Source organism: Balaenoptera acutorostrata, chromosome 3 (genome assembly GCF_949987535.1).
Source record: "Balaenoptera acutorostrata chromosome 3, mBalAcu1.1, whole genome shotgun sequence".
In the NCBI taxonomy this organism is placed as follows: domain Eukaryota; kingdom Metazoa; phylum Chordata; class Mammalia; order Artiodactyla; family Balaenopteridae; genus Balaenoptera; species Balaenoptera acutorostrata.
This window is the reverse complement of record NC_080066.1, coordinates 170,465,219-170,480,305: the sequence shown is the minus strand read 5'-3', so window position 1 is coordinate 170,480,305 and position 15,087 is coordinate 170,465,219. Positions and strand designations below refer to the sequence as shown.

At 43.5% G+C, this 15,087-nt stretch overlaps 1 protein-coding gene and 1 long non-coding RNA gene across 2 annotated transcripts in view; one reads left to right on the top strand and one right to left on the bottom strand.

Annotated features, from left to right (window-relative positions):
- Positions 1-15,087, bottom strand: part of LOC103001858 (tyrosyl-DNA phosphodiesterase 1) — a 75,376-nt gene that overhangs the window by 53,389 nt on the left and 6,900 nt on the right. The window contains 5 exon segments of the mRNA XM_057542477.1: positions 108-200; positions 5,389-5,423; positions 10,953-11,049; positions 11,950-12,005; positions 13,182-13,225. Coding sequence (XP_057398460.1) covers positions 108-200; positions 5,389-5,423; positions 10,953-11,049; positions 11,950-12,005; positions 13,182-13,225 — 325 coding nt within the window.
- On the top strand, positions 691-12,007 carry LOC130707542 (uncharacterized). The gene is made up of 2 exons (XR_009007461.1): positions 691-851; positions 11,838-12,007. It is a non-coding gene; the product is annotated as an uncharacterized LOC130707542 (long non-coding RNA).

The window sequence follows — 15,087 nt, the reverse complement described above, 5'->3', positions numbered from 1 at the left end:
TTTTCACAATTAAAAAACAGGAGAAAAAGAATAAATCGAATGTTCTCGCTTTTGACCTTTCTCAGCACACACAGTGACTACCAAGAAATGGCCGGAACCCTACAAACCCTTGTGTCTTCTGGTGCCAGTCAGCGTGAATGAGGTTGGAGGTGTGTATGACAACCCGGAGGCCTTCTTCGTACAGCAGTAGCATCATTTTCCTTTAAAAACAGAAAAAGGATCAAAAAGCATTAACAGCACTCTCATAATACCTTTCTGATGCAAATGTAATAGCTAAAGGAGTTCTTTAAACTCTGATTACAGTATCCCAACTTTGAACATTTAGTCTTCTTTTCTCCTATACATCATCGCTATCAAAGTCTGCTTAAGTGACAAGTGGAAAAGCACCTTCCAAAATGCTGAGTATTTGCTGGTATATGAACTTTTTGCTCCATCCCGTCCACGTGGCCAGTCCCGGCACTTTAAACCCCTCCCCACTGTAGCCTGGCTCCTTATTATCTGTTCAGCATCACCCATTACTATCAGGGACAACAGGAATCTTCCTGTCCAGTGTTTTCAGAGTATGGTCACAACCTCTCGCTACGCCGTGGCTGCCTAGCATTAAAAAAAAAAAAACTGCAACAGAATAAATTAGAAACTCAGGAGTATACTGCATATATTTAAGTGCTGGTTCGTGACACTCTTGTTTCAGCACTTATCAGTACAGACACGTGCAGCAGACTGAAATGACAAACGCATTTCCTACTGTGGGTTGCAGTTTAAGTTTGGAAGATGCTGCATTTTCAAGAGACTGATCCTTCTTCATACTCTACAGACGCCAGACTTGTCACCAGCGTGTACCTGGGCTTGAGGTAAGTCTTCCCTTTTCTTCTCCCTTTACTCAAATCAGCCCTAGAGATTCCCTTCTTTCCCATGGGGCCTCCCCAGTCATCAGATTATTTCTCTTAGTTTAATTCCAGTGAGAGGGAGGGAACAGGACAGATAAGAGCTTTCCATCTGAAGCTGGAAGACCTAAGTACCAGTGTTCATCAGTTAGAAGTCATAGGACCCTATGTAAGTCATTTAATATCTCTGAGTCGTTCCATGTCCCCTGAGCCTCGGCTTCTCACTTGTGGCATGAAGGATCAACTCCGTGTTCACTTCATAGGGCTGATGTGAGAATGAAATGCAGTACGTGTTTTGTTAAATGTAAAACACTCCAGGTGTACATTCCCTCTACTGCTTCCATGCCTTGCTTTACTTTGCCATCTACTTTCGGATGATTCTTGGCCTCCCGATGGTTTTCTAATTATTTCAGGAACCTAAATTCTCTCTCCCCCAACTAGAGATTCATTCAAGGCAGTAACTCTGCCTTATTTCTATGGAGGCCAAAATGCTACTTAACATTTACTGATGGAAGTCAGTTTACACGTGGGAAAAAAATGAACCACTGGTTCTCTCAAATAAACAACATCCCAAATACTATCTCGATAGAATGGGGTTATTAGCATTAAAAAATACAGAAAAGACTATACAAACACAGAATGAGATTTAGCTCTTGCCAGAATGAGAATTTAACCCAAGCTGGCAAATGGTAAATTAATGCAAAGCTGGAGAAATGACAGCTGTTGAATCAATCTTCTTTCCATGTATGAGATGTGCTCCCTGAAATCTGAGCAAATTTACATACACAGTTGCCAAATTAGTAGTTGACTGTAATTAAGAATAAGCCAGTTATGAATTCATGATTTAACTTTTACAAATATTTCCATTAGTTAAGGCAGCAATTAACAGGAAAATCATGCACTAATGTCAGTGAATCCTATCAAATAGCATTGAGAACTAATCTAAGGGGAGTCATATTAATCTTTTCATAGCCAAAATGGCATGTCCCAATAAGGTCAGAGTTAAAAATGGATAAAACATATAAAGAAATGAGGTCTTCCCTGAAGAATACTGACCTGCATATTATCTATTAAGCTATGGGGGTGGCAGAAGGGACATTTCCCCTATTTGAAGCTGTTCCTGCACAGGGGGAAGGCAAGCTAATGTCTGTGGAGCATTTATGTACCAGGCATTGCTTTAGAAGCCGCACAGAATGCTAGCACACTGAATCCCACCCAATCCAGAGAAGGCGCTATTGTTCCCGTTTTACAACTGCAGAATCCGTGGCTAGGACAGGTCATGGGGACTATCCAGCTCCCCACGTGAACCAGAAGCAGCGCTTATTTGGGTCACACATGTTGGATCCTCCTCTCACTGTGCACGGCTTCCCCTGGGCTGGACAGGGCCGCAGCTACTTCATGCTACTGGGCAGGAGTGGGTCACATGGAGGGGAGGCCCTGCTACAGCCCGAAGAGGAGAGAGGCCCATCCTGCAGTCTGCTCCTGGCTGCACGGCCACATCTGACGCTTCCCTCCCGCTGTGGAGTCTCAGGGCCGTGGGAGGTGCCTTTGCTTCCCGCTCTGGGGGCCACCAAAGAGCTTCAGCATGCTAAAGCACTATGAGATAAGCCCCGGGACTCACAGCATCCTGGAAGCAGGGATGGAGCTCGTTCACCGTCTCTAAGAGGACCACGAGCTCCTGGAGGATGGGGCTGCATCTGGTCACTTCCAGATGCTCCGCAAGTAGTCACCACCAGCTGACGCAAGTGTGACCCCGGAGACTCCTTCAGAGTTACTGTGGCAGCTCCACTCTGTCGGGGGAGGGCGGGGGACGCGTTCACACCTGTCACCAGGAGCTGGAAGGCTTTCCTTCTTTCCTAGCTCATGTGTTTGTCTTGCCTCTCTCACCCAAAAACTAAAAGCTGGAAGGACAAACACCACGATGTCTCAAAACACTTTACATCCCCTCGAGCTGTGCTTCAAGAATGTAATAGATATTTAATGAATAACTCTTAGAACATTTTAAAATGAACAACGGAAAGTAATTTCAAGGCATGAGTTCAATCTCCTACAAAATACTGGCATTTTAACAAAAAGTAAACCACACACACACTACAGAGTGGGGAAAGGGTCTATCATTACTTCCCTAGGCACTTTCAACTCTGAATGAGGAACTCTGCTGGGTCTAACCTGCAAAATGCATGTGTTGGAGGCGAAGGAAGAATGGACTTGCAAAGCGTGTGTGTGTGTGTGTGTGTGTGTGTGTGTGTGTGTGTGTGTGTGTGTGTGTGTGTGTGTGTGTGTGTGTGTGTGTGTGTGTGTGTGTGTGTGTGTGTGTGTGTGTGTGTGTGTGTGTGTGTGTGTGCCAAAGGAAACAGACTTAATTTTAGCAGTGAGGAAACAACAAAAGTAAATTAAGAACTTAAGCAGGGCTTCCCTGGTGGCGCAGTGGTTAAGAATCTGCCTGCCAATGCAGGGGACACGGGTTCGAGCCCTGGTCTGGGAAGATCCCACATGCCACGGAGCAACTGGGCCCGTGAGCCACAACTACTGAGCCTGCGCGTCTGGAGCCTGTGCTCCGCAACAAGAGAGGCCGCGATAGTGAGAGGCCCGCGCACCGCGATGAAGAGTGGCCCCCACTTGCCACAACTAGAGAAAGCCCTCGCACAGAAACGAAGACCCAACACAGCCAAAAATAAATAAATAAATTTGTAAAAAAAAAAAAAAAAAAAAATTTGTTGTAAAAAAAAAAAAAAAAAAAAAAATTTGTTGTAAAAAAAAAAAAAAAAAAGAACTTAAGCAAAAATAAACAGTTCTAGTCCTGTCTCCAACACTGGCTGGAGGAAAACTGCCTACCTACTTGGGGGCTCTAGTCTATAAAATGAAGACAAAGGACCAAGTAATTTTTTGAATAGCATTAAAAAAAAAAAAAAAAGGATAGCCCCGCCCCCCTCAAATGCTACTGTGTCAGATCTGGGCCAGCCCAGCACTCAGTCCCTCCCCGGACCCAGGCTCTCCTATGACTCGCTAGCATATTAAGTGCAGTGTGAATACGCCCAAGAAACGCTGGCTGCGGGCACAGAACGTGTGCCCTGCACAGGAATCCCGCACTGCAGGTCTAGCAAATCATGCCCAGGATCCAAAACAGGGCTTGCTGAATGTATTCTGGAATCAGTAAGGTATTTAGGCTAGGGTTCCAGCTAAGGGTGGGGGACAAGGACCCATCTGGTGCAACACTTTACTGGCAGAATCTCTACCCAGGACGGCTGACTACTGCTGCCCATCAGCGTCTCCCACGGTGGTGCAGCTACAGGAGCCTAAGATGCTGACTCAGCCTATTCAGTGCTATTTTGTATCCTTTGCTGAAATTAGCATTCTGTGAGCTCTGTGCCTGATACTCCAGCTAGGTAGGTGCTTGAGGTCACTCTCTACAACCCTCCATTACACTAAAGTTACCAATTAGGGGTGGTTGGTAAATGCAGCAACATTTACACAAGAGCACCTAAAACCAGATAATGTATGCTTGATAGGTATCCTTTCACAAAGTGGCTCAGTGCTTTCTGCTCTGGCTCCTTTCTGGAGACAGACTGGCAAAATATAGCTTTAAGCTTACGAAGAGAATGATGAACATATGCCCTCGTTTTTGGCGTAATATCAGGAAAACAGTGGTCACTTCAAGACTCGGGGCAAACACTTCCTCCCATGAGATTCCTTGTTGCCTTAGGGACAGATACCCAAAGGGACATGCCTGAAGCAGCAGGCTACCTGTTTCCACTGCTGGTCTAGAAGAAAGATAAGGCTCTGTCACACTCTTTTGAGTGTGACATATTTCTAGAGACATACGATTTACAAAAATACTGAAATCGAGGCAACCATGTCTTATTCTTTTCTCAGCTAGACAACAATTACGTAAAAGGGCTCCATAAAACAGTAAGACTCAAATAGAACGGGAGTCAAGCTGATACGTATCAAGTAGGAAGTAAGAGAAAAGTTTCTCCTGTCTGTCGTTGGCAATGTCTCAGAAATTATCCTCAGAGAATTTTCTGAGATGTCTTGAAGCAGGGACACGTACCAGCCTCTCAAGATGACAACTTCTTGTGAAACAGTTTTTCTTTCAATCACAGCACAGAGTTGACCCAACAGTATTCTATTTGATGCAACTCAGAATCTTAGAAAATTCACAAGACCTTCTTTAAAGTAGTGGAATCCATAGGCATGTGACTACCGCACGTACAGTCATGCGTAACCGCGGACCACAATCTATCCCCCTCAGTCGGCTATAATGAACGCCCTCAAGAGAAAGCAGAAACTGCATCACAGATTCAGACTTTAATGTCCAGAGCCAGAATCCTGGTACTTGGTCTTAAGGCTGTTCAGAAACAACTCCTTTTCCTCTGCTTCCTAATTGATAGCTTTTCCCCCAGCAAAATCATCACATGAGTCCCTCTAAGGGCGATTTCTGAAGAGCATCCTTTGATCTATTAAACTCATATCCTCCCTCCCCCATTTCATAAAAATTGCTTACGTGTGGTGTGTTCCAAATGCAATATCCAACTTTGCCTAGGATAAAAAAGAGGTCAAGTTACTTGTTTTTTAAAAACTCAATAATATCCCTATCTATTGAAAATTAAATTAGAAAAGATTCAGGTCAACTTTTTTTTGTTTTTAAAGTTTTTACTGCCCTCTAGTGGACAAGCCCTTGATCGCCAAAACAGCTTTTATTTTTTAATTTTTTTAAAACATTTTTATTGGAGTATAATTGCTTTACAATGGTGTGTTAGTTTCTGCTTTATAACAAAGTGAATCAGTTATACATATACATATATCCCCATATCTCTTCCCTCTTGCGTCTCCCTCCCTCCCACCCTCCCTATCCCATCCTTCTAGCTGGTCACAAGCACCGAGCTGATCTCCCTGTGCTATGTGACTGCTTCCCACTAGCTATCTATTTTACATTTGGTAGTGTATGTATGTCCATGCCACCCTCTCACTTTGTCCCAGCTTACCCTTCCCCCTCCCCGTGTCCTCAAGTCCATTCTCTAGTAGGTCTGCGTCTTTATTCCCGTCTTGCCCCTAGGTTCTTCATGACCTTTTTTTTTTTTTTTAGATTCCATATATATGTGTTAGCATACGGTATTTGTTTTTCTCTGACTTACTTCACTCTGTATGACAGACTCTAGGTCCGTCCACCTCACTACAAATAACTCAAGTTTCGTTTCTTTTTATGGCTGAGTAATCTTCCATTGTATATATGTGCCACATCTTCTTTATCCATTCATCTGTCGATGGACTTAGGTTGCTTCCATGTCCTGGCTATCGTAAATAGAGCTGCAATGAACACCGTGGTACACGACTTTTTGAATTATGGTTTTCTCAGGGTATATGCCCAGCAGTGGGATTGCTGGGTCATATGGTAGTTCTATTTTTAGTTTTTTAAGGACCCTCCATACTGTTCTCCATAGTGGCTGTATCAATTTACATTCCCACCAACAGTGTATGAGGGTTCCCTTTTCTCTACACCCTCTCCAGCATTTATTGTTTGTAGATTCAAAACAGCTTTTAGAATAGCATCCAGTGAGGTTCATTTTTTTTAGTGATTCTTTTTTTTTTTTAAATTATTTAATTATTTTTGGCTGTGTCGGGTCTTCGTTTCTGTGCAAGGGCTTTCTCCAGTTGCGGCGAGTGGGGGCCACTCTTCATCGCGGTGCGAGGGCCTCTCACCGTCATGGCCTCCCTTGCTGCGGAGCACAGGCTCCAGACGCACAGGCTCAGTAGTTGTGGCTCACGGGCCCAGCTGCTCCGCGGCATGTGGGATCCTCCCAGACCAGGGCCCGAACCCGTGTCGCCTGCATTGGCAGGCAGATTCTCAACCACTGCGCCACCAGGGAAGCCCGAGGTTCATTTTTTAAAGAACAACTTTTTTGTTACCCAGAATGATTCAATACATATTGCATTTTTAATTACAGTAATTAGAAGTGAGAAGCCTAATTTCTTTAGATGCCAGAAAACTAGTAAAAACAAATGACTCTATGCAACGTTTTAAAATTAGATATTTGGCTTATACAGAAATACACACAAAAAGTTTTCAAAGCATATTTAAAAGAAACATTGAAAGTGGTGGCAGTATTGAGACATTATGATGTTAAAAGTTTTCTCACATTTATAACATAGAAGATGCTGAAAATAAATATATTAAATCCATTTTTCATGTTTTAAAATGATACCTTTACAAACAAATGGGGGGTGGGGTAGGTGGGGAAGTAAAACATTTTATCTCACATCCAGTATAGCAAGACCCTGGTTAGGCCTCAAGATGAAAAAGTTAAAATAAATAGAGATGCCAAGAATAGCTTACCAGCTAGGAATTCTGTGTATGGACACAAATCCTATCTTCACAACTATGTATGACTTCGGAAAATACTTGAATCTCTATGCCTCATCTTTCTACTCTTTGAAATGAGGGTACTGTTAGGAGATTCAGGGAGTTGTTAGGAATAAATGAGAAAAGTACACATAGAACGCTTAGGAAAAGGAGCTGCACGGGGTAAGCACTCTACAAATGGAAGCAAGTGCTATTAAAATCAAAGCGCCCCCCCTGCCCACTCTCTACAGGTGGGCCTGTCTGCTGGGGGCAGCAATGGGCAACTGGAATACACAGGTGAGGATGACATAGCCCCTGTCTTGGGGATGCTCACGGACAGGTGGCCAAGTTCACTGCCCTTGTAAACTCAGTGTTCGGGTTGCTCACAGACTGGCATGCGTTTGTGTGGTCTGGCCACAGAAGAGTGAGCAGGAAAGTGCATTTCATGTCTTTTTTTTTTTTTTTTTCATGTCTTTTTTTTAAAAAAAATTAACGCAATGTTGTGTTAGTTTCAGGTGTACAGCAAAGTGATTCGGTTATATTGATACATATATATCTCTATTCTTTTTCAGATTCTTTTCCCTTATAGGTTACTACAAAATACTGAGTATAGCTCCCTGTGACACAGAGTAGTTCCTTGTTGGTTATCTATTTTATATATAGTAGTGTGTATATGTTAATCCCAGTATTTCACGTCTTTAAATTACAAAATTAGAATGAAGACTGTCACTCTGTAAATTAATATTTAGCTCAGAAAAAGCAGTGGTCAAAAAACTTGGCTTCTGAGTTTAGTTTTGCAATTTGTTGTGTGCTTTTGGGCAAGTCTAAGCACAAAAGCAAGGATGATAATAATTGCAACAGATAATATTTAATGGGTGCTTCTTTTTGGCAAATGCACCAAATTCTTTGCCCAATAACCCTATGAGATACAGTATTAGTAATTCATTTTAAAGATGAAGAAGTGAGGCTTTAAGTGGTTAAGTGATGGGTCCAGAATGACACAGCTAGCGGGTAGAGAGCTGGGACAGAACCCAGGAAGTCTGAACCTGGACCACCAGGTGTGCAAAATGGGAAAAGTGTCAGCATCCACTTATTCTTTGACTTAACGTGACCCAGCTTAGTCAAATGACACTATGTTGCTAAAAAAAATTCAAAAATTCATTTTAAAGACAAGATATAGGGCTTCCCTGGTGGCACAGTGGTTGAGAGTCTGCCTGCCAGTGCAGGGGACACGGGTTCGAGCGCTGGTCTGGGAAGATCCCATATGCCGCGCAGCAACTAGGCCCATGAGCCACAACTACTGAGCCTGCGCGTCTGGGCCTGTGCTCCGCAACAAGAGAGGCCGTGATAGTGAGAGGCCCTCGCACCGCGATGAAGAGTGGCCCCCGCTCGCCACAACTAGAGAAAGCCCTCGCACAGAAACGAAGACCCAACACAGCCATAAATAAATAAATAAATAAAAATAAAGGAATTCCTTTAAAAAAAAAAAAAAGACAAGATATAAAGGTATTTCAATAAGTCAGGATGGGGCAATCACCATGTCCTGCAGACTAGAGCTGGGAGCTTACGGAGGCCCTTCACACGAGGTCTGGAAGACAGGGCTCGTTACACCCTCTAGTGGCTGGCCTGAAGCATGCCACTAGGCCTGCCACCACCTTTCCTAAACTTTTCAGTACATTTGAAAAACACTTTGTATTTCCATTGATTTTATCGCTGGTTTTCAGGATTCCCGTGTTATTTTATTTTCTGCCCACTATTAGTCTGATAAGTGCTATCCTATTGCAGTTTAACCTCTTCTGTCTTTGGAAACAAATGCAAAACAAGGGGATTTTAGGCAACTGCTAAGCAAAGGCATATCTTGTGTAGAAGGTGAGCTGCAAACAGGATGGGTAAAGAGATGGAATAATTTAAAACTCCAACTACATAAAGTACAGTGAGTTACATCACAGGAAAAATGTTGTGAGACGGGTTTAAAATTGATCAGGTTGAGATTTCTCACTGTTTTAATCTTTAAAAAAATACACATACACACATAGATAATATTCTATAGCTAGAAGAAGTGATAAAACTTGAGTTGGAATTCTTTTACCTTGTATGGATGGAGGAAAAAGGACGTTAGAAGGAAAACGGAAAAGAAAAATAATTAGGTTCTATGTAGTTCACTCTTGTCTCTGTACTCCAAGAGTAGAAATCCTGAGCCAATTTCACTAAGCTATTGGCCAGGAGAGAAAAGGGCCATGAAAGAATCATTCATCAAGCTGCTCATGAATGGACTGACCAACTTGCTCAAATAGGAAAAGGTGAATATTACACCAGCCACTTCAGAACCACCACAGGAAGGAAATCATAAATGTAAACATTTTCTGAATTCCATGCTACCCCCTTGCCTCCCCTCCCCGCCCAGTTTGCCTGCTTCTTACACAAAATGCCACACATAAAAAGATCCTTTCAGATGTGGAGTTTAGAACAATGAGTCCTAAGGAAACTCCAAGACTCACTGGTCACACTGTATTTCCATGAACTGACTGGAAAGTATCAGGACAAAATCATGGGAATATATAAAGAAACAGCCTTTTCTTCGCCTCTTCTCTGCTTTGGTCCCAGCAAACCAAGCCTGTTATGAGACCACTTAACGCCCCTCATCGGACTAGGACCACATGCAGCATACAACTCGCGAGGTAGTTTTCTAAGAGGTCTGCTTCTGATCTATGGGTCTCTCCAGTATTGAGTGGTTCTTGTGCAAAAGAACTAAGGGCTATGGGTGAAATGTCAATGGCAGCTAATGTGAGTTGGATAAGTTGTCACAATAAAGACTACCAGTTTTAAGCTGCCTTCAGAGAAAGAAACTGCCACTGAATTGAATCCAAAAAACCTGCTCAATAATGCTGAAACCTCTGTTTCCACAGGAACGTGGACAAAATAGATACAACCAGAGGGGTGGCAGGTTGGGGAAAGATAGGGAACCCTTGATATACCAGGTACAACTGAAGAAAGTGAACGCTTGAACCTGAACGAGAAAACTAGGGGGACAAAACAGATGACTTCAGATACGAGAATCACTGACACGTGCAAGGAGGAGACTCAGTCTACGTGGCTCCAGAGAGGGAAAATTAGGACCAACGTAGAAGGCAGAGGAAGAAGACTGTGTGTGTCAACCTGGCTAGGCCACAGCACCCAGATATTTGCTCAGATGCTGCCGTGAAGGTATTTTCTGAGGAGATTAACATTTCAATCAGTGGACTTCGAGTAAAGGACATTATCCTCCAGAATGTTTGTGAGCCTCAGTCAGTCTGTTGAAAAGTGGAAAAGAAATAAAAAAAAGACTGATTCCCTGCAGGAAGAGGGAATGAGTCTCCAGTCGGTCTTTGGCCTCAAACTGCAACATCAGTGCTTCTTGGGGTCTCCAGACACACACACACAGACACAGACACAGACACAGACACAGACACAGACACACACACACACACCCTTATTGGTTCTGTTTCTCTGGAGAACCCTGACTAATTACAGAGATATCAGGTTAACATAAAGGAAAATCTTTCAACCATGAGGGCTACCCACAAATAGGATGAGCTACCTCAGGAAGCGTTTAAGCCAAGGCTGGACAGATGTCTGTGGGTGACGCTGGAGAGAGGATTCCCGCATTAGGTGGGTGGATAGACTCAAGATCTCAATTTCCTTCCAACTCTCAGACTAAGCATGATCTCGAAGGGCAATGAGTAGCTTACCTGGCAGAGGGCAATGTTTTCATAAGGCTTTGCCTGGGCATGTAGGTGAGCCTTTGCTTCGCGTTTGTCGCCATGCACGAGCAGGACTGGTTTCTTCCTGAAAAAGAGATCAGGAGTATTTAAAATCCATCATTCATGAAGCTGAACTGGCGCCCAGTTAAGGGTCGCTGACCACCGACATTTGCTTCTGGCCTGTGTGGTGACTGAGTACGGGGCCGGCACAGGACAGTGACCGATTAACCTTCGGTAACTGGTTACCTTTATAATGGAGCCCCGTGGCCTGAGCCTGAAGCTCTGCTGTGACCTGGAGGGGTTGTGACTCAAGACAGTCCTCACAATCTGATGTGCTAAATGCACCATGGACTTTGAGGACCCTGACAACCATTTTCCTGCATGGGTATTCCTCCACCTTACTTGCTGTTATGGGACTCTGCCACGTCAATGTGTTAGAAATGGGACAGGTGGCATGTCACCATGGGATGCCATATTTATTTGGTTTGCACTGCCTAATATGAGGCAGACAGACCGAAAACCCATCACTTCCATAATCTGGGTAAGGGAAGGCCCTATGACCCCTGCATTAACTCCTAAGCTACATGAAAAATCACTTGTGAAACAAGAGTGTCTCAAAAACAGAACAGCATTGATGTGCCCAGTGAAGCATGGCATGCTTATAGGTCGAGAACGCAGGTGGCAGTGACCTTTTCCTTCATACTAACATTGGACCTAAAATTCTTTTATTTGGGTTGAAATATGTCCTAATCTACTTCTGGACAGAACAGAAGGACATGCTAAAATCTGTATTAGGAAGGCTTGTGATTAGTTAGAATATATCAAAAAATGCTGTTTTCCCAGTATAACTTAACGTTTTTATGATTTCAATAGTTCCAAAAGAAATATTCAAAGAAGATGCATGGCAGCTGCCTGAGAAACACAAATCGTGTGTTTTAAGGCTGCATTACAGTTAGGACGTCATCCATCACTCCGTGGAACTCACCTGAACTCTGGTGGATACTGTTTTACGAGCCAGTCCACATCAAAGCAGTAGTTAAACTGGATGGGGGGAAGAAAAGAAGTCACGGGCAATTCAGAAAAGCAGTCTATAAGGAGAAGTGTTTGGTTATTGAATTCAAAGAAACTCTAATGATGAACTACATATATTATGTATCAACATGGACAATTTGCTACAATACTCATAAACAAATCTAAAATACATCTTGAAGGGAATACACCATTCAAGGGTTCTGAATTAGTGCAGGAGTGCCTGAGAAAACAGAAAATTACCTCTGCATGCTTTGGCAGCATTTGTATTTGTAAATTGAGTCTTTTTACATTATTTCTAAGAGTCCTCTGATTAATGGGGCTTATCAATTTATCCCTTTCCCCCTAGATGATTATAAAAAGGACTTTTGGAAAAGAACATTTCCTTTCAGCCTAACTTATGAGCTAGCTTTGTAAACAGGCATCTGCAACTGGACATTCACTAGGCTTATGACAATTACATCTTGATTACAGGTTCTGGACTAGACTTACCCACGGGGGTCCTCCCCAGGCCTGGGTAATCCCTGGACCTCCTCCTGGACATACTGACTCAATCTAGCCAGGAGAACACACACAAATTCACCCCACGTTCCACCTGGAGACCAGGATTCCCGCCGCCAAGCAGAACATGGAGCACACAGAAAGCTTTGCCTCCTTTAGGCACAAGACCTTGTTCTATTTGCTGGAGAGCCTGGCACATTAAGGTGATTTATCAACACAAAGGGACCATCTCTGTCAGGCAGGAGAGCTGCCAAACACGTCAATCAAACATGCAGACGTACCCACATCCATAACTTCTACTCACTTCTCTTTGGAGGGTGTAGGAAATTTCTCATTTACTTCTCTAAATCAAATCAAACTTGACATGGCCTTCACCTCTCTACCCACACTCCCAGGGAGTTGCACCAGAGTCCTGTGAGATTATTAGTGTCCCAAAGAGAAGTCCCTCAGGTTGGAATTTCCAGAGTGACTTCCTGGCCAGTCCTTATGGCCCAATCGAGCCAGAAGCCCCAGTGATCGTGCATCCACGTTCCAGGCTGATGGATCCCACAGCTGCGGCGTTTGGTGCCAGCCTCCAGGTAAGTGCCATCTCAGGGACCCTGCACAGGACTGGCCCACAGGTCCCCCTGCTCACTTTCTTACAGAGTTATTTGCCCCTTCCGTCCAAAGAAAAAACTGTAAACTCACCTGAGCTGAAGAAACAAGTGTCCCAAATAGAGGAGATAAAATATCTGGGGAGACAAAACATTTATACCTAATTCATATTTTTGATAAAGACTACCTAGTAATAATAATCACAACTGACCTATTAAATAGTCACTGACGAGAATTTGGCTTAGAAAATGATGCACTGAAAAGGTACTACAAGGCTAGACTCTAATGTTCCATAAAATTCAAGAGAAAATTTCCCTGGGCTATTTAATAATATTTATTATGTATCAGTATTATTTAACCAAACATAGTGGAAAATCAAGAGCTACAACTTCAGTACTGGATGACTGGGCAATTTTACAAACTGCCAATAAGGACAATAATAACGATGTGTGTCCTTCCTCTTTCCAGATCTCTTAATTTTTTACCTCCTTCAAGTACTCATTGAAGTCTCTCGCCAGGAAACCTCCCCAGTCTGGGACTAGCAAGACAGCTCTCTGGAGCCTGAGGGCTCTTGCTTCCCGTGGAGGGAGGGCAGAGGCCCCCCGGCAGCTCCAAGCTCATATTTCTAGCACCCAGGTCATCTCTAAGGAGGGCCCACCTTGCACCCACTCAGGCTTGACTTCAGAGAAAACAGAAAGCCACGTCTCTACACCCTGAGAGGAAGCACACAACCCTCATCGCCACCACCGATCATAACAGCCTCACTTGGACAGGACCCTTCGGGTGCCAGGCCCTGTTCCTGGTACTTTCTATGTGTTAACTCTCAACTCCTCGCAGCCATTTTCTGTCCGTGGGGGTCTGTCGTTCCCACGTTGTAGATGGGGAGTCTCTCCTTAGGGGGCCGCGCGTGGCAACACAGCTGGGGACAGGCAGGGTCGGGACGTGAACACAGACAGTCTGGCTCCAGCACTTCCGCTCTAACCACCAAGCCAACCCTGAGGGTTCAGACTGGGCTCGTTCACTTATTTGACCCATATTTATTGAGTGCCTCCTGTCTTCCAGACATAGAGATAAATGCCAGAGAACAAAGATTTTAAAAGAACGAAAAAGTCCTCTAAGGAAGCTCCTACCTTAAAGGGAGAGTTGCACAATCAAGAGAGAAACTGCAGCGTGGCGCCCCCATTTCGCCCCCACTGCCGCTCCTCTTTCTACCTTTCTAAATTGTATCCATTTTTCAAGGCCCATCTGAGGTTCCTTTTCCTCCATGAGATCTTCTAAACAACCTACAATTATGGCCTTTGCTGGAGGGGTACACCAAACGCTTAAGAGCATGCATTCTGATGCTGGAATGCCTGGATTCAAATCCCAGTTCTACCGCCTACCAGCTCTATGACCTTGGGCAGGTTACTTAACTTCTCTGCACATCGGTCACCGATCCGAGCAGGACAACTGTAACATCTACTCATAAGGCTGTTTCGAGGATTAAAGGAGATAATCTCTATAACAGCTCCTATCACGTTACCTCTCCTTCTTCCATATCTTGGTGCTAATAGCCAGTCTTTATCACTTTATTATATACAGCAAAACCTTGCATAGTTCTCTATTTCCTGTTTCAATCTCTCTCAAATAAAATGAAACACTGAGATCTACCTTGTATTTCTGCAAAGCACCTAGACATTTGCAAAAAGGAAAAACAAACATCTTGTAGAATCAGACTCTTTACAGTATGGAATTAAATATACCAACATTTATATATCACATAAGATGTAATTATACATTGGATATATAATTAAAACACTATTAACAGTGAACACAATCTATTCTTGAATGTGGGCAAGAAAGGTAATGTGAAATAAGGGTGACAACGTTTATTTTGTGTATCTGCCATGTGAATATACTGGGCCGGGCACTTCATGTGTTATCTCCCTTTTTTCTGAATCCCCAGTTTAAAGGTGAGTGAACTGAAATTTTGAAGAATGTTAGGTCCTTTGTTAATTAC